Source organism: Bufo bufo, chromosome 10 (assembly GCF_905171765.1).
Source record: "Bufo bufo chromosome 10, aBufBuf1.1, whole genome shotgun sequence".
Lineage (NCBI taxonomy): Eukaryota > Metazoa > Chordata > Amphibia > Anura > Bufonidae > Bufo > Bufo bufo.
Window position 1 is genome coordinate 61,573,654 of NC_053398.1, and position 20,151 is coordinate 61,593,804.

The 20,151-nt window shown below is 45.2% G+C and overlaps 1 protein-coding gene across 1 annotated transcript in view; it reads left to right on the top strand.

Annotated features, from left to right (window-relative positions):
- The window catches only part of KCNK4 (potassium two pore domain channel subfamily K member 4), a 66,393-nt gene that overhangs the window by 11,061 nt on the left and 35,181 nt on the right, over nt 1–20,151 (top strand). Inside the window, exon 3 of the mRNA XM_040408915.1 lies at nt 1,348–1,508. Coding sequence (XP_040264849.1) covers nt 1,348–1,508 — 161 coding nt within the window. The remainder of the gene's footprint in view (nt 1–1,347; nt 1,509–20,151) is intronic.

The following is a 20,151-nucleotide window of genomic DNA, read 5'->3' on the forward strand; positions in this document are numbered from 1 at the left end:
AACCGCAGACCACGTGTAACCACACCAGCCCAGCACCTCCACATCCAGCATGTTCACCTCCATGATCGTCTGAGACCAGCCACCCGGACAGCTGCAGCAACAATCGGTTTGCATAACCAAATAATTTCTGCACAAACTGTCAGAAACCGTCTCAGGGAAGCTCATCTGCATTCTCGTCGTCCTCATCGGGGTCTTGACCTGACTGCAGTTCGTCATCGTAACTGACTTGAGTTGGCAAATGCTCACATTTGATAGTGACAGGTGCATTTTATTGATGGCATTTTGAATGCACAGAGATACCGTGACGAGTTCCTGAGGCCCATTGTTGTGCCATTCATCCACGACTATCACCTCATGTTGCAGCATGATGATGCACGGCCCCATATTGTAAGGATCTGTACACAATTCCTGGAAGCTGAAAACATCCCAGTTCTTGCATTGCCAGCATACTCATCGGACATGTCATCCATTGAGCATGTTTGGGATGCTCTGGATCAGCGTACTGATTGATACTGACTGGTTTTATGACCCCCCCAGTAAGGCAAAACTGTGCCCATTTCAGAGTGGTCTTTTGTTGTGGGCAGTCTAAGGCACACCTGTGCAATATTCATGCTGTCTAATCAGCACCTTGATATGACGCACCAGTGAGGTGGGATGGATTATCTCGGCAAAGGAGAAGTGCTCACTAACACAGATTTAGACAGATTTGTGAACAATATTTGAGAGTAATGGGTCTTTTGTGTATGTAGAAAATGTTTCAGATCTTTGAGTTCAGCTCATGCACAATGGGAGCAAAATCAAAAGTGTTGCGTTTATAATTTTTGTTCAGTGTATTTAGGGCTGATTCACACAACCATGCTCTGTCTGGGAAACAGAGTCCGGGTGTTGGCTGCATTTCATGGACCGACGGCGGCTCCTCTGAAGCAAACTGACTGCATCATAGTTATTTATGGTGCAGTCAGTTTCTATCTGATAGCATCTCTATTGCACCAATGTATAGTACATTAGATCTGCAGAGTGCTGCTGTTTATGCATTGAGTTATACAAATCAGTGCATTCCTTTTGGAACATCATAGCCATCAAGTGCCATCATGGTGAAGCAGTAGTCATGTTACCATACGGCCTTGTGCCAATGTATATATTCTGGCTCTGCACAATCTCCAAGTTGTACCTAAAGACATCTAGAGCCTAAGGGTATATGCACATGATGCATAATATATAAGATTTTTCTGTGCAGATTTTCATGAGGAAATTCTGCAGAGTAATACAGTACCAGCAAAGTTAATGGGATTTTCCAAATAAAATTAACTGTTCTTCTATATATTTTCACTACCTGATATGTCATAGGTTTTGGAAACAATGCTCCTAAGACAGAAGGTGGCCGGATATTCTGTATTTTCTATGCACTTTTTGGCATTCCTCTTTTTGGTATCCTGTTGGCTGGAGTGGGCGACCATTTAGGATCAGCTCTTCGCAAAGGCATCGGGAAGGTGGAAATTATATTCTTGGTAAGGTCATATCTATCTATTATCTATCTATCTATTATCTATCTATCTATCTATCTCATATCTATCTATCTATCTATCTATCTATCTATCTCCTATCTATCTCCTATCTATCTATCTCATATCTATCTATCTATCTATCTATCTATCTATCTATCTATCTCATATCTACAGTATCTCCAATCTATCTATCTATCTCATATCTATCTCATATCTATCTATCTATCTATCTATCTATTGATCATCTGTTAGCAGTTTTGACAACGTAAAACTGTTGATATCATTAGGTAGAGGCTGGGGTCAGCAGTACAATTATATATTTTGTGGAGCTTTTATTATCGGGAGTTGAGATGAGTGAAGTGCTCAATTGGCTTTGATTCGACCTAAATCAAAGGTGCTCCAATTGGCCTGAAATTTTGTATATAAGAATCTGAGGTCTCCTAGAACTCATATTTCTTTTCTCTTGTCTCTGACTATTTGCAAAAAAATGTTATTGCTCTTTTTTCTTTCTTTCTCTCACTCTCCTCAACCCAAAATTCAAATCACCAAAACTTCAAATTCTAATGCTGTTAAAATGTATGCAAAATTCGGGTCACATCTGATTAGTTTGGATGAAATTTGCTTATCTCTAATCAGGAGTAGGGTGAATATGAATTTTTATTCTGCCAGATTTTGCTTTTGCAAGTGCAGTAGGGATGGAGCTTCACAGTTAAGTGCTCTCTGCATTGAGCTGCTTTGAAGCCCCTCTCCTCTGTTCAGGATGAAAGCTATAGTGGTTCCCTGTCATTATGAGCACAGGGGAGAGGCTTTGAAGCAGCTCAATGCAGAGAACAATTCTCAGTAAAATTCTGTCTCTTGGGCACTTCCAGAATCACAACCTGGCAGAATCAAAGCGCATATGCACACTACTCCTGATAATAAAAGCTGCCAAAAGGTATGTTTGTCCTGCTCTACCCAGCCCATAGTATTGCAAGGTTAAAAATGCTGTACAGTACCAGAATTCCTTTAAAAATTAATTAAAATGCAACATACGTAGTTGTCCATTAACAAAACCTCTTTAACTTTTTACTGGCGTATCGTATATGCCACCTCTATAATTGGCCATATATGGCAATAAGTCTTACCAGCACCTATGTTTAGGATGGCATCTCCATACCCCTGCTGAACAAATAGGTAAAAAATATCCTGGTTCAACACTGAATAGCACCTGTCATCAATGCTCCAGAGTTCCCCATTGATTTTGTAGTTCTGGGCCCGAGAGGTACATCTGGTCTTACCATCACATTATTTAAAGAGAACCTGTCACCTCGGCTGTTTTAGTGATGACTTGCATCCCCTTGTTATAACGTTTCAGGAGCATCTGTTCTTATGACTCTATGTTGTACCATTCCTCTGTTATTCTTACTAGAAGTTTATGGCTGAATTGCTAACAATCCGCTGTAAAGTCATACGGGGTTTTACCAGTGGGGATGTGTTGATGCACAGTCTACAATAAACTTTCACCTGGATGTTACCATTGTCAGACTATGCAGGAACACATTGCCAAGTGGTAACACCCCGGTGGTCCTTTATTGCAAACTGCTAACAATTCATTAATAAACTTCTAGCAGAAATAATAGAGGAATATCACAACATAGAACAGATAACATGACACATCACAACATAAGAATAGATGTTCTAGAAATGTTACTACATGGGGAATGCAAGTAGTTACTAAAACTGACATGTCAGGCAACTTTCGTTCACACAATAGCAAGATCCTGTGAGCATCGCACTACCCCAGTGTTTCACTTCAGGGGAAAAAGTTGCAAGTGATTTTTAAAAATCACATATTCCGCTCTGCTACATCTTCGTAAACAGAAGTAGCATGTGTGCTTATTGTTCCTGTAATCGATAATTCTGTCTGAGACAGTTTGTGAGCATCGCTCTACACATACCCTGCCAGTAAATCCCTTAATTCAGTGATAATGTACACCTGACTGAAGGTGTAGGTACGGTATTGGTATTGTTTGTACCTCCCTCCCACCCCTCAATGTCTCTTGGGGTAGTTTTGTGGAGATAAATTAACTCAACCTTGTCTCAGAAAGAGCTCATCCATTGATTTTCGCTCTGGAATTCAATTTTTTTGTGCTTTTGAAATTAGATTTTGAATTTAGTTTGAAACTGCAGACAGAAAATCACAAGACAAAGTGCAAATTCTCTGCTGGTATATTAACTGACGAGAGCTGCATAGGCTAAAGGAGGATATATAACCTGGGCACAATGTTGTATACAGCTTAAAGGGGCATTCTGCAAAATATGGATGCTGTCCTTGTGCATCCCGCACTTTTCATGGGTCCCATTCATAAAAATGCCTATTCTTATTCGCTAAATGGGGACTTTTATATTCATGGCCTATCCTCAGGCTAGGTCATCAATACCTGATTGGTGGGGGTCCGACTCCTGGCACCTCCACTGATCAGCTGACTGAAGAGGCCACAGCACTCTGATGAGCACAGCAGCCTCCTCACAGCTTACCAAGCACAGTGTCTACACTGTATAGCGGCTGTGTATGGTATTGCAGCTCAGGCCCATTCACCTGAATGGGACTTGGCTGCACTTAGGCAATGTGACCAATGAATATGAAAGCACTGGCCTATGAAGAGGCTGCAATGCTCATGGGAGCACCACGCCTCTTCAAACAGCTGATTGGCGGAGTCAGCCCCCCACCGATCTATTGATGATGTATCTGGAGGAAAGAACATCAGTATTTAACACCCAGAAAAACCCTTTAAACGGCATCTGTCAGCAGCAGATTTGTATCTATGACCCGGGCTGACCTGTTGCATCTACACTTCACAGCTGAAGGCATCTGTGTTGGCCCCATGTTCATATGTGCCCGCATTGCTGAGAAAAATGCTGTTTTGATATATGCCAATGAGCCTCTAGGAGCAACGGGGGTGTTGCCATTACACCTAGAGGCTCTGTTCTCTCTGCCACTGCCGCACCCTCTGCACCTTGATTGACAGGGCCAGGCAGTGTAAACGCCATCAGATCTAGCCCTGTCAATCAAAGTGGAGAGGATGTGGCAGTTGCAGAGAGAACAGAGTCTGTAGTGGCAAAGCCCCCGTTGCCCCTAGAGGCTTTTTTCTCAGCAATGTTGGATGTGTTACAATTATTAGCTGAAGAGCTGCTCTACACATAGGGGGGAATTTATCATAGATTGGCATTTTAGACCAGTCTGTGATATCCCCTGCGCTTCTTCTTAGCTTGTACCCACTTGGATATTCTCCTCTTAACTATCCTATAATGATGTGGTTTTGTCCACAGACAGGGTCACTTTGGGCATTTTAAGATCCAACATAATCAGTGCCTTACTTTTCCCACAAAAGACATGATTCCTCTCTGGAATCATTCTGATTAATCATATTACATTTTTGTGATTCTGAGCATTCTGAGCTTTTAACAAGTCTATGGCAGCAGAGACACTGATATCGGATGCCCATTTATACTGTATTGACATGATTCAGCCTATCCTCTGCCAGCATTGATATTTAGTGATTTTTCATTATTGACAGCGTGCTGAAGCTTCTCCCACCTCTCACTGGTTTGATGCAACCAAATCTCAGAGCATAGCAAAGTTCTGGAACTATAGCCTGCTATGTTAGTTGTTAGATTCTTTTTAATAATACAAGTGGAAAGAATTATAATGGCTGGCAGTGGCATAACCTTAAATATTTTTCCCCCTCTCTCAGGCAATATGACTATATCAAAATAGCATGCAAAAATGAAGAGAAACTCAAAGTTTTATGATTAGTAAAATGAATGTCCTAGGATCATGTAACATACAAAGGCTATTATTTTATTCAGGACCCCCAAATGCAAGCTTCAAGGTGCTCTGTATACTAAAGTTCCTTAAAGGGTTTTCTGAGATTTTTGTATTAATGACCTATCCTCAGAAGTTCATGCTGTCCATGCTGCCTGTGACAGACTGGTGGACATTTATCAAGACATTCCCATTCCAAGTGTGGTATCTGTTTTTATCAGTGGTTGGACTAAGTAACTGAGATGGAGCAGATCTACACAAGGAGATTATCCCACAGGTGTTTGTCGGTGGCTGATAGATGCCACAGGTAGGTGAACTCAGGCCACCAGATTGAATGCTATGGGTCGGGTTGTTTGAAAGCCTTAGGTGCAAAGTGCCCCAGGAGTGGTGACCCTGGGGTGCCTGAACTCATTGGGGATGGGAGCCCACTGAGTGACAGCAAGTTTGCATGCAGATAATTTTCTTACATTTAAGCTCACTTTCCTCTTTTTGCCTGGGCCTTCTGATTAGGCAAGATGAGGATTTTTTTTAATTCCGGCCCAAATGTTCAAACCATAATGGCACACATTCACTTTTTTAATTTTTTTGTTTCACTATGTGTTCACTTTCCACATTTGCTTGTCACTAGGACTTTTTGGGGCTGTGGCAGCCTAATGGGCTACCCCCTAAAGTCTAGGGAGGGGAACTGTGGCCATCAGGTTCCCTCACCCACCTGCAAAACCCTTGCCTTCCCCTTTCGGGGGGGAGCCAGACATCAACTAAGACTCTTGGCCAAAATCTGTAGTGGCAACTCAGGTGGAAACCACAACGAGATGGGCACTTTCTTGGCTTCTACTGAGGATAGGTACTAGTCCCCGATCCTTGCAGGTGCCTTCTGGCCCGGAGGGTTGAGGAATGGTTTATGGGGTCCCTCCTATTATGGAGAGGGTCTGTGATAGACCACATCCTAGTGCACTTTTTGTGTGGCACACTGCATGTTTTGTTGCACGGGGTGAAGAAAGTCACATTCCCTGGGCTTTCGATAAACAAAATGTCTCATTGAGAGAAGCATAATCCTGGGATATTCTAGTCTGGGTCTCTCTCTGTTTTGTCTGAAACAAATCCGAAAAAATTTGGGTTTGTTAGAATTCATTTTTTTGGGAGACTTTGGATGAATTCCAAAATGGTAGGATGAATTTGCTTATCCTTAAAGGGAATCTGTCAGCTCCGAAACATCCCCCTAACTAGAATAAGCGGTGTATAGTGTAAGCGAAGCTGAGTCTTGTTATGTTATTTTTATCTTCATACTCACTTGCATTCTGACGCTGAGCTCCTTCAAACCAGCAGTAAAATGCATTAGGATGACTCACATGCTCACACACATACAGTTGCAAGAAAAAGTATGTGAACCCTTTGGAATGATATGGATTTCTGCACAAATTGGTCATAAAATGTGATCTGATCTTCATCTAAGTCACAACAATAGACAATCACAGTCTGCTTAAACTAATAACACACAAAGAATACAATTCTACCATGTTTTTATTGAACACACCATGTGAACATTCACAGTGCAGGTGGAAAAAGTATGTGAACCCCTAGACTAATGACATCTCCAATAGCTAATTGGAGTGAGGTGTCAGCCAACTGGAGTCCAATCAATGAGAGGAGATTGGAGGTGTTGGTTACAGCTGTCCTGCCTTATAAAAAACACACACCAGTTCTGGGTTTGCTTTTCACAAGAAGCATTGCCTGATGTGAATGATGCCTCGCACAAAAGAGCTTGCAGAAGACTTACGATTAAGAATTGTTGACCTGCATAAAGCTGGAAAGGGTTATAAAAGTATCTCCAAAATGCCTTGTTGTTTATTAGTCCACGGTAAGACAAATTGTCTATAAATAGAGAAAGTTCAGCACTGCTGCTACTCTCTCTAGGAGTGGCCGTCCTGTAAAGATGACTGCAAGAGCACAGCACAGACTGCTCAATGAGGTGAAGAAGAATCCTAGAGTGTCAGCTAAAGACTTACAAAAGTCTCTGGCATATGCTAACATCCCTGTTAGCGAATCTACGATACGTAAAACACTAAACAAGAATGGATTTCATGGGAGGATACCACAGAGGAAGTCACTGCTGTCCAAAAAAAACATTGCTGCACGTTTACAGTTTGCACAAGAGCACCTGGATGTTCAACAGCAGTACTGGCAAAATATTCTGTGGACAGATGAAACCAAAGTTGAGTTTGGAAGAAACACACAACACTATGTGTGGAGAAAAAGAGGCGCAGCACACCAACATCAAAACCTCATCCCAACTGTGAAGTATGATGGTGGGGGCATCATGGTTTGGGGCTGCTTTGCTGCATCAGGGCCTGGACGGATTGCTATCATCGAAGGAAAAATGAATTCCCAAGTTTATCCAGACATTTTGCAGGAGAACTTAAAGAGGACCTTTCACCGATTCTTACCCTATGAACTAACTATACAGATATGTACAGCGGCGCCCGGGGATCTCACTGCACTTACTATTATCCCCGGGCGCCCTCCGTTCTCCCGCTATGCCCTCCGGTATCTCCGCTCACTAAGTTATAGTAGGCGGAGATACCAGTCCCTAAGTTATGGTAGGCGGAGTCTGCCCTAGCGCTGGCCAATCGCAGCGCAGAGCTCACAGCCTGGGAGGTTATTTTCTCCCAGGCTGTGAGCTCTGCAATGCGATTGGCCAGCGCTAGGGCAGACTCCGCCTACCATAACTTAGGGAACGGAGATACCGGAGGGCATAGCAGGAGAACGGAGCGGCGCCCGGGGATAATAGTAAGTGCAGAGAGATCCCCGGGCGCCGCTCCACATGTCTGTATACTTAGTTCATAGGGTAAGAATCGGTGAAAGGTCCTCTTTAAGGCCATCTGTCCACCAGCTGAAGCTCAACAGAAGATGGGTGTTGCAACAGGACAACGACCCAAAGCATAGAAGTAAATCAACAACAGAATGGCTTAAACAGAAGAAAATACGCCTTCTGGAGTGGCCCAGTCAGAGTCCTGACCTCAACCCGATTGAGATGCTGTGGCATGACCTCAAGAAAGCGATTCACACCAGATATCCCAAGAATATTGCTGAACTGAAACAGTTCTGTAAAGAGGAATGGTCAAGAATTACTCCTGACCGTTGTGCACGTCTGATCTGCAACTACAGGAAACGTTTGGTTGAAGTTATTGCTGCCAAAGGAGGTTCAACCAGTTATTAAATCCAAGGGTTCACATACTTTTTCCACCTGCACTGTGAAGGTTTACATGGTGTGTTCAATAAAAACATGGAAACATTTAATTCTTTGTGTGTTATTAGTTTAAGCAGACTGTGATTGTCTATTGTTGTGACTTAGATGAAGATCAGATCACATTTTATGACCAATTTATGCAGAAATTCATATCATTCCAAAGGGTTCACATACTTTTTCTTGCAACTGTAATGGAGTGGATTCATGAATTTTAAAGTGTCATTCTTTTTTTAATTTTTCTAATGTATATATAAAGGCTGATAAGTCAGGGAGGGGTGAAGGCCTCATAAATACGGAGGCACGGCCCCACCTGTCACCTGTGCGCTCCAGGTGTCTAGGGGGCGTGTTTGTTGCAGGTGCAGGAGCTCCACAGCGTTGGCGGGAGTTTTCGTTCCCCTTTTTCGCTCTAGAGGAGCAAGCGGCTCATCATCCTCCACTTCGGCAGCAGTGAGACTGAGGCACCGGGTCCCGTAAGTACAAACGAGCCGCAGCTCACTGAAGCAGGCCGGCGCTTTTCTTGCGCAGGACGGCAGGGGCTCGCCTTCCGCTGCGGCATCCGTACAGTTATGCGAGCCGAGCCAACGCAGCCTCCACGGGATCGGGGCCCGATTCCGGCTCTCCTGCTTCGGCCCATCTCGCTCCTTGCGGGCTCCGGATGCTTTCTGTGTCGCTGGCGGCAGCTGTTGCGTGAGGGCTCCCTCTGCAGGGTGTCTTGTGTCATGGCGCGGCTGCACCGCGGGGTCCATCATTGCAGGCGCGTGCTATCCGTGGCGGTGGTGTGCCCCGAAGGGCAGAGTGTGCCGAGGACTAGAGACGGCTGTGCAGGGGGCTGCCGCATGCACTTGTGTAGGGGTGTCATGGGCCTGGTGCACCGCGCATGTCGCGTGGGGGGGTTCAATCTGCGGCACAAAAACAAAACAAAAAAAAAACACCACGTTCCTTTGCTCTGCTCTATCTCTGCCCGGGCTGCTTAACACCCAATTGTCTTTTTCAGGCTTCATGTTCATCCTCCCCCCCCCCCCGGTTCGGGGGTCTTGTTCGGTCCGATTATTTTCATTTCGGTAGACCCAGTCAGGTACTTTGACAGGAGGCAGTCAAAAGCCTTATTAGGGGGACCGGCCACTAACTCCACTGCCAACACCTACCACCAGGGTCAGTTTTTCGGCAGTTCCAGTCCAAAAAGAGTTTACGTGTGTCAACTGTCATCCCTCCGTACAAATTTCAGTCGCATCATGTGGCACATATCATACATCGAGGAGGCCCCGTCGGTCCCAGAAACTCCTGCATCTGAGCATGCCAGCATCCCGTCCCTAAGAAGTTGGACAATTCCTAAACTAATTGCGGAACTAAACAAGAGAGGGATCCATTACCCAGCTTCTGCCCGGAAGGCAGAATTATACAGGCTCTTGATGTCCGAGCCAACTGCTCCAGCATTGGAGCAAGTTTCCATGTCCACCCTCCAACTTTCATTGACACAGCTACATTCCATGATAAATACCATTTTCACCGCAGTCTCGGATGTGCAAGCTAGGTTGCTGGCAGTAGAATCCAGGGGACCACTAACCAGCCAGTCTGCATCGCCCATTCCAGTAGCCTCCACTTCACGCACCATTTCCCCAGGTAGGGTCCCGAACACACCTGAGGTAGCTCTCTCACATTTTATCCCTGCCAACATTAAAAGAGACATCCTGGAAGGAAAGGATGTTAACTTGGCTTCCATCCTCATAGCCACCCACGACACGGGTAGAAAACAAAATGATCGCTTGCGGCGACGTATCTATCATTCTTAAAGCCAGGGATGCCCATGTCCATCACAGAGTTCGTCCTGGCCTTCAGTTTATACAGGGATATCATCTGTTCAGCCCACCCCGGGAGGCGGGAGGAGTTGGACACCTACCTGTACAGAATCACGGATCTGGGGTAAAAGTATGGCGGGCATGCCTTTTACGACTACCACCGCTCGTTTTCCGCTAAGGCTGCCGCCGCCAATTCCAGCACGTCACCAACTGGGCTTCCACGGACATGGAGCTCTTTTGCCGGCATTTTGCGGGACTCAAGGCCCCAGCATGTGCCTCTTGCCAGTCCATCTCCTACTCCTCAGATTGTTCTTCCGTCACTCAGGGTAGATTTTTTTTCCACCAGCTCTGGGTTCCAGCAAAGGCCGGGTGCAACCACAGACAAATTGGGTCGAGCCATAGTTTTCTTGGGCAACAGCCAGGTGTGCAACAATTACAACTGGTCAGTCTGCAACTACAATAAATGTAGGGCCCTTCATGTGTGTTCAGTGTGTTTTAGGGCACACCCTCAAAGATCTTCCAGACCCACATGACTAGCCGGGGTCAATGCAGACCTATTAGCAGCCCTCCTCCAAGGTCACGACAACCCCCAGTTTATCCAATTCCTGGTTTCTGGGTTCACTGAAGGGTTCCATACGGGTCTAGTTGCTCTTCCCCGTCAACTTGGGAAAGTCCCAATCTTCTGTCAGCTACCAGGAAGTCAGTAGGGGCACTAATTCAGTTAGAACTGGAAAAGGGGTTCCTCATTGGGCCGTTTTCCACTGTCCCCTTCGACTATTGGAGGGTCAATCCTATTGGCATAGTGACAAAGAAATTTTCAGATAAAAAATCATTGATTTATTACCTTTCCGCGCCTCATGGTTCAAGCATCCCCAGTCTCAATTCCCTAGTTCCCTTCGAGGAATTTTCCATGCAGTACTCTTCAGTAGACAAGGCCATCCAATTCATTCTCCAGGTGGGCAAAGGAACATGGTTGGCTAAAGCGGACATTACCGATATTCAGGCGGTGGTAGAGATCATTACCAAGGGCAGATCAAGAGCACCCCGAATCATGTCTTTTGTCCGCAGGCTGGTCTGGCTCTCCCTGCAGCACAATTTTCATGTGTCATGTAGGTACATTCAGGGTATACGAAATGTTGCCGCAGATGCATTGTCGCATTTTAATTTTCATGCCTTTTTTCAGGTTATGCCGGAGGCGGAACAAGTGGGACTATCCCCTCTAGCTTTCCAAACTCTAATCATGGATTAAAACCATACATCTTTTTAGCCAGGTCTCTCATGCAAAAGTCTCTGTCTGTTAACACGGCCAGGAATTACAAAAGCGCCTGGAACGTTTTTAACAGATTCGCACTCTGTCACCCAAGGGAGAACACCGACAAGACCACATATTTTATGGCTTTCATAGCTTACTGCCACACTGGCCTCAAACTTTCTTACAACACAATTAAATTGTATTTGGCCGGGGTTCAGCATTTTTCCATGTTAGAAGACTCGGATAGTAGGTTGGTTTTTACGTCCCAGGCAATCAAAGCTACTCTCAGAGGCGTACAGAGTAGCGGAGGGACGGTCCCAAGCAGACAGCCGGTATCAGGGGAACTATTCAGAAAACGTTCCACCTCCCTAGATGGTAATCCTTTTGGGCTCAATTCTAGTATAGTCATCAAAGCGGCCATGTACCTCAGTTTTTACCGGTTCTTGAGGCCAGGGGAATTTACCAATATTTCCGCCAAAAGCTTAACTGGGAGTCAGTTAGTATGGCGCAACGACCATTTCTCATTATATCTCACTTCTTCCAAAACGTCTCAAGTCGGGCCACTGGTGGAGGTCAAGTACTTCCAGACATTCAATGAATGGTGCCCAGTTCAGGTTTTTAGGAAATTATTGTTGGGTTTAGGCGACTCCGCCCCGGACAGCCCACTGCTTCCATTCAGGGTCAGGGCCATCACTTCATCTCAGTTCATCTGCCATATCCGTATCCTAGTGACTGGCTTGGGTTTCGATCCCAAAGCCATTTCGGGGCACTCGTTCCACATTGGGGCGCATCCGCGGCTTCAAGGCATAATGTCCCAGGCCATATCATTCGCAAGATGGGTCGTTGGCACTCTTTGTGTTTTGCTCGATATATCCCGAATCCTCACACTGAAATATCCGAGGCTTTTTGCAGCTTGGCTTTATAATTCGGTTGTACATACTCAATAAAGTTATTCCCTATACTACATGGCTTAGTTTTTGCCCCCTTATAGGCCTACCCACGACATGGCTTAAGGCACCCCACCAGCCTTCCAGTCAGGTCAGCAAGCCGTTAGTTAGGATAGGTCAGTTAGGTTGTTATTTTTTAGGGATCCAGGTTATCTTTGTCCGTAGCCATGACCACAAATAGGTAAGGCTGAAAAGTCAGCCTGTATTTGTGGGAGGGGCGAAGGCCTCATAAATATGGAGGCACGGCCTCACCTGTCACCTGTGTGCTCCAGGTGTCCCCACCCACCCTCCCTTCTTTTTATATTTCCCAAGAGTATGCCCCCTTATAGGCCTACCCACGACATGGGTAAGGGCACCCCACCAGCCTTCCAGTCAGGTCAGCAAGCCGTTAGTTAGGATAGGTCAGTTAGGTCGTTATTTGTTAGGGATCCAGGTTCTCTTTGTCCGTAGCCATGACCACAAATATATATATATATATATATATATATATATATATATATAGGCAGTGATACTGGCCATTTTTGTAATATACTTTAATTACTGAAATTGTACATTTCTGTTAGAAAAATAGCTCTAAAGTGGCCCATTTTGAGCCTTAACAACGCTCATCTGTCTCAAATGTACAATTTCAGTAATTAAAGTATATTACAAAAAATGGCCAGTATCACTGCCTATATATACAGTCAGGTCCATAAATATTGGGACATCGACACAATTCTAAAATTTTTGGCTCTATGCACCACCACAATGGATTTGAAATGAAACAAACAAGCTGCAGACTGTCAGCTTTAATTTGAGGGTATTTACATCCAAATCAGGTGAATGGTGTAGGAATTACAACAGTTTGCATATGTGCCTCCCACTTGCTAAGTGACCAAAAGTAATGGAACAGAAAAATAATCATAAATCAAACTTTCACTTTTTAATACTTGGTTGCAAATCCTTTGCAGTCAATTACAGCCTGAAGTATGGAACGCATAGACATCACCAGACGCTGAGTTTCATCCCTGGTGATGCTCTGCCAGGCCTCTACTGCAACTGTCTTCAGTTCCTGCTTGTTCTTGGGGCATTTTCCCTTCAGTTTTGTCCTCAGCAAGTGAAATGCATGCTCAATCGGATTCAGGTCAGGTGATTGACCCTGCCATTGCATAACATTCCACTTCTTTCCCTTAAAAAAACTCGTTGGTTGCTTTTGCAGTATGCTTTGGGTCATTGTCCATCTGCACTGTGAAGCGAATGAGTTCTGAAGCATTTGGCTGAATATGAGCAGATAATATTGCCCGAAACACTTCAGAATTCATCCTGCTGCTTTTGTCAGCAGTCACATCATCAATAAATACAAGAGAACCAGTTCCATTGGCAGCCATACATGCCAATGCCATGACACTACCACCACCATGCTTCACTGATGAGGTGGTATGCTTAGGATCATGAGCAGTTCCTTTCCTTCTCTATACTCTTCTCTTCCCATCACTCTGGTACAAGTTGACTTGGTCTCATCTGTCCATAGGATGTTGTTCCAGAACTGTGAAGGCTTTTTTAGATGTCGTTTGGCAAACTCTAATCTGGCCTTCCTGTTTTTGAGGCTCACCAATGGTTTACATCTTGTGGTGAACCCTCTGTATTCACTCTGGTGAAGTCTTCTCTTGATTGTTGACTTTGACACACATACACCTACCTCCTGGAGAGTGTTCTTGATCTGGTCAACTGTTGTGAAGGGTGTTTTCTTCACCAGGGAAAGAATTCTTCGGTCATCCACCACAGTTGTTTTCCGTGGTCTTCCAGGTCTTTTGGTGTTGCTGAGCTCACCGATGCGTTCCTTCTTTTTAAGAATGTTCCAAACAGTTGTTTTGGCCACGCCTAATGTTTTTACTATCTTTCTGATGGGTTTGTTTGGTTTTTTCAGCCTAATGATGGCTTGCTTCACTGATAGTGACAGATCTTTGCATCTTATCTTGAGAGTTGACAGCAACAGATTCCACATGCAAATAGCACATTTGAAATGAACTCTGGACCTTTTATCTGCTCATTGTAATTGGGATAATAAGGGAATAACACAAACCTGGCCATGGAACAGCTGAGAAGCAAATTGTCCCATTACTTTTGGCCCCTTAACAAGTGGGAGGCACATATGCAAACTGTTGTAATTCCTACACCGTTCACCTGATTTGGATGTAAATACCCTCAAATTAAAGCTGACAGACTGCAGTTAAAGCACATCTTGTTCGTTTCATTGTGGTGGTGTATAGAGCCAAAAATGTTAGAATTGTGTTGATGTCCCAATATTTATGGACCTGACTGTATATACAGTCCTGATCAAAAGTTTAAGACCACTTGAAAAATGGCAAAAAATTATATTTAGCATGGCTGGATCTTAACAAGGTTCCAAGTAGAGCTTCACCATGCAACAAGAAGAAATGGGAGTGAGACAAAACATTTTTTGAGCATTCAATTTAATGAAACCAACGAATAAACTGAAACAGGCTGTTTTTCAGCTGATCAAAAGTTTAGGAACACACCTTCAAAAAAAAACTAAACCCCCCCAAAACAGAAATCCAACCCCCAAACATGAACTCAGTAATGCGTAGCTCCGCCGTTATTGTTTATCACTTCAAAAATTCTTTTCGGCATGCTTGATGCAAGCGTTTCCATGAGGTGAGTGGGAATATTTCTCCAAGTGGTGAAGACGGCCGCACGAAGGCCATCTACTGTCTGGAACTGTTGTCCATTTTTGTAAACTTCCCTTGCCATCCATCCCCAAATGTTCTCAATTGGATTTAGATCAGGGGAACACACAGGATGGGCCAAAAGAGTGATGTTATTCTCCTGGAAGAAGTCCCTTGTCCTGCGGGCATTGTGTACTGTAGCGTTGTCCTGTTGAAAAACCCAGTCGTTACCACACAGACGAGGGCCCTCAGTCATGAGGAATGCTCTCTGCAACATCTGGACATAGCCAGTGGCCGTTTGACGCCCCTGCACTTCCTGAAGCTCCATTGTTCCACTGAAGGAAAAAACACCCCAGACCATTATGGCACCCCCTCCACTGTGGCACGTAGAAAACATCTCAGGTGGGATCTGCTTGTCATGCCAGTAACGTTGGAAACCATCAAGGTTACATTTTTTCTCATCGGAGAATAAAACTTTCTTCCAGCTTTGAATGTCTCATGTTTGGTGCTCTCTTGCAAAGTCCAAACGAGCAGTTCTGTGGCGTTCAAGGAGACGAGGTCTTTGAAGACGTTTTTTGTTTTTGAAGTCCTTCAGTCTCAGATGCCGTCTGATGGTTATGGGGCTTCAGTCAGCACCAGTAAGGGCCTTAATTTGGGTCGAGGATCGTCCAGTGTCTTGACGGACAGCCATTCGGATCCTCCGGCTCAGTGCTGAGGACATTTTTTGGGGTCTTCCACTTGACTTTTTTGTTCCATAACCCTCAGGATCATTTAAGACATTCCAAATGACTGTCTTACTGCGTCCCACCTCAGCAGCGATGGCGCGCTGTGAGAGACCCTGCTTATGCAGTTCAACAACCCGACCACGTTCAAAAAGGGAGAGTTTTTTTGCCTTTGCCATCACAACGTGTGACTACCTGACAGAAAATGATAATGAATCCACATCTTTGCACAGATTTGGCCTTTTAAAGGCATGTGGTCCTAAACTTTTGATCAGCTGAAAAAAAGAAAAAAAGCCTGTTTCAGTTTATTCGTTGTTTTCATTAAATTGAATGCTCAAAAAATGTTTTGTCTCACTCTCATTTCTTCTTGTTGCATGTTGAAGCTCTACTTGGAACCTTGTTAAGATCCAGCCATGCTAAATATGATTTTTTGCAATTTTTCAAGTGGTCTTAGACTTTTGATCAGGACTGTATATACGTGTATATATATATATATATATATATATTAGGAAGGCTGAAGCCTCAGCCTGCATTTGTGAGAGGGGCTTGAGCCTATATCAGCCCAACTCACCGCTACCCGGCAGGCGCTTCGGTCATCGACCCACCCTCCCATTCCCCCTTTTTCTAATCTTCTCCCCCAGGGCAGCCCCCTTATAGGCTGCCCTCGTACCCAGCTCCAGGCACAACTCAGCCGGTTAGGTGTCGAGACGGGCACGCCTGCCCGGGTCCAACTTTTAGCCACGACCACAAATATATATACATTCACCTAAAGAATTATTAGGAACACCATACTAATACGGTGTTGGACCCCCTTTTGCCTTCAGAACTGCCTTAATTCTACGTGGCATTGATTCAACAAGGTGCTGATAGCATTCTTTAGAAATGTTGGCCCATATTGATAGTATAGCATCTTGCAGTTGATGGAGATTTGAGGGATGCACATGCAGGGCACGAAGCTCCCGTTCCACCACATCCCAAAGATGCTCTATTGGGTTGAGATCTGGTGACTGTGGGGGCCATTTTAGTACAGTGAACTCATTGTCATGTTCAAGAAACCAATTTGAAATGATTCGAGCTTTGTGACATGGTGCATTATCCTGCTGGAAGTAGCCATCAGAGGATGGATACATGTTCTCATTCTGTTTACGCCAAATTCGGACTCTACCATTTGAATGTCTCAACAGAAATCGAGACTCATCAGACCAGGCAACATTTTTCCAGTCTTCAACAGTCCAATTTTGGTGAGCTCGTGCAAATTGTAGCCTCTTTTTCCTATTTGTAGTGGAGATGAGTGGTACCCGGTGGGGTCTTCTGCTGTTGTAGCCCATCCGCCTCAAGGTTGTGCGTGTTGTGGCTTCACAAATGCTTTGCTGCATACCTCGGTTGTAACGAGTGGTTATTTCAGTCAACAATGCTCTTCTATCAGCTTGAATCAGTCGGCCCATTCTCCTCTGACCTCTAGCATCCACAAGGCATTTTTGCCCACAGGACTGCCGCATACAGGATGTTTTTCCCTTTTCACACCATTCTTTGTAAACCCTAGAAATGGTTGTGTGTGAAAATCCCAGTAACTGAGCAGATTGTGAAATACTCAGACCGGCCCGTCTGGCACCAACAACCATACCACGCTCAAAATTGCTTAAATCACCTTTCTTTCCCATTCTGACATTCAGTTTGGAGTTCAGGAGATTGTCTTGACCAGGACCACACCCCTAAATGCATTGAAGCAACTGCCATGTGATTGGTTGACTAGATAATTGCATTAATGAGAAATAGAACAGGTGTTCCTAATAATTCTTTAGGTGAGTGTATATATATATATATATATATATATATATATTTGTGGTCATGGCTGCGGATGAGAAAACCTTGTGTGAGAAGTGGGGAACAGGCCTGACCTGTTTACTTACCTCAAACCTGGACTGAATGGCTGGTGGTGTGCCCTTAGCCATGAACGAGGGTAGGCCTATAAGGGGGCATACCCTGGTAAGAAGTAGAAATAAGGGAGGGTGGGAGGGGCACAGAGAGCTCACGGGCATTGGAGGATAGTGCGCCTTGACTTTTAAAGGCACCTCCGCCCCTCCCACAAATACAGGCTGACACATCAGCCTTAACTACTTGTGGTCATGGCTGCGGATTAGAGAACCTTGTGTGAGAAGTGGGGAACAGGCCTGACCTGTTTACTTACCTCAAACCTGGACTGATTGGCTGGTGGTGTGCCCTTAGCCATGAACAAGGGTAGGTCTATAAGGGGGCAAAGAGCAAGCCAGGTAGCGTAGAAAGGAGTTTATTAGACACGCAGCAAGTCATAAAACCAAACTACAGAAAGCCTCAGATATCTCCACGTGAGCGTCCGGAATGTACTGACCGTAGCATGAAGAGTGCCAGCGACCCATTTTTGGGACGTTTTGGAAGAAGCGAGGTACAGGATGAACTGGTTGTTGCGCTGGACCAGTTGACCCCTGGTTAAACCCTTGACTCTGGCAGAGGAGCTGGTGAACTCCCCCGGCCTTAAGAAACCGTAGAAGCAGAGGTACATAGCCGCTTTGATAATGGTACTAGAAAGGAGCCCAAAAGGATTGCCATCTAGGGAGGTGGATAACTTTCTAAAGAGCTCTCCTGATACCATCTGTCTACGAGTGCCCGTCCCCCCGCTGCTCTTTTGTATGCCCCTGAGGGTGGCTTTTATCGCATGTGACAAGAAAACCGACCTACAGTCTGGATCTTCCAATGTGAGAAAATGCTGTACCCCGGCGAGGTATGACTTTATGGAGTTGTAGGAAAGTTTGAGCTCCAATTGGCAGTACGCCTAGAAAGCCATGATGTATGCGGTCTTGCCGGTATCATGTCTTGGGGGAAGGAGTGTGAATTTGGGGAACACATTCCAGCCGGTTCTACAGTTTCTGGACGTGTTGACAAAGACTTTTGCACCAGATTTTTTGCTGAATCAATGTAAGATTTTACTCCATGACCAATGTTTGGAGTGCTGGAGGGGATAAACCCACTTGGTCCGCCTCCGGCATTGCCTGGAAAAAATTGCGAAAATTAAATCGTGACAAGGCATCTGCGGCGATATTTTGTGTGCCCTGGATATGCCTGCATGTTACATGAAAATTGTGGCACAGGGAAAGCCAGACCAACACCAACGAATGACATGATGAAAGGTGACTTAGATCTGCCTTTGGCGATGATGTCTACCACCGCCTGATTGTCGGTGACAAAAACTACTGAAGAGTTGGCCCATTGACTGCCCCAAACTTGGGCCGCTGCTACAATTGGGTACACCTCTAGCAAAGGGGAAGACTTCAAAGCCCGCTGCGCTGAAGATACCTTTTTGGGCCAGGAACAAGCAAACCACTGATTCCCGCTGATTGCTGCGTAACCTGCAGAGGCTGTGGCGTCCGTGAAGATCATGGCCGATGCAGGACCCCATTGAGGAACAAACATGGAGACCCCGTTCCAACTGGAGAGGAACGTATTCCACATTGCCAAATCAGCGAACGCTTGGCTGTCTAAGCAGATGGGGCTCTCCTGCTCGGGGGCTGAGGGAAGCAACTGTAACAACCGGGAGGTGAAGGCCCTGCCTTGTGGCATGATTCTGGTGGCAAAGTTGAACATGCCCAGCAACGATTGCAATTCTACTTTAGTGAAACTTCTGGAACCCACTGCCTTGGATATCTCTTCCCTGACCTTGGCGAGCTTCTCCTCCGGAAGCCTAGCTTGCATTTTGATGGTACAAAATGAACAGTGGCGTACCTCCAATAGAGGCAGACCACGCAGCTGCTATGGGGCCCCTGGGGGAAGGGGGCCCGCAGTGGAGGATAGGCCCCGCCCACTAATTACACTTGTATGGCTACCTGAGAAAAGTAAGAGGTGGCGAAGGACCTTTGGTGATGTCATCAACCATGCGACCAGTGCAGGAAGCCAATGAATAGCAGAGCAGCAGAAGTCTAAAGGACCTTTGGTGATGTCATCAACCATGTGACCAGTGCAGGAAGCCAATGAATAGCAGAGCAGCAGAAGTCTAAAGGACCTTTGGTGATGTCATCATCATGTGACCAGTGCAGAGGACTGGTGAAAGACCTGTGGCATATCGCTGTGAGGGGGCGGAGCTTCTGTGTGGTGCCTGAAGGAGAGGTTAGTGGTGTTCTGGGATAACATAACATCCTAGAAAAGCTGGGAGTTGTAGTTTTGTCGTATTATATGTTTCT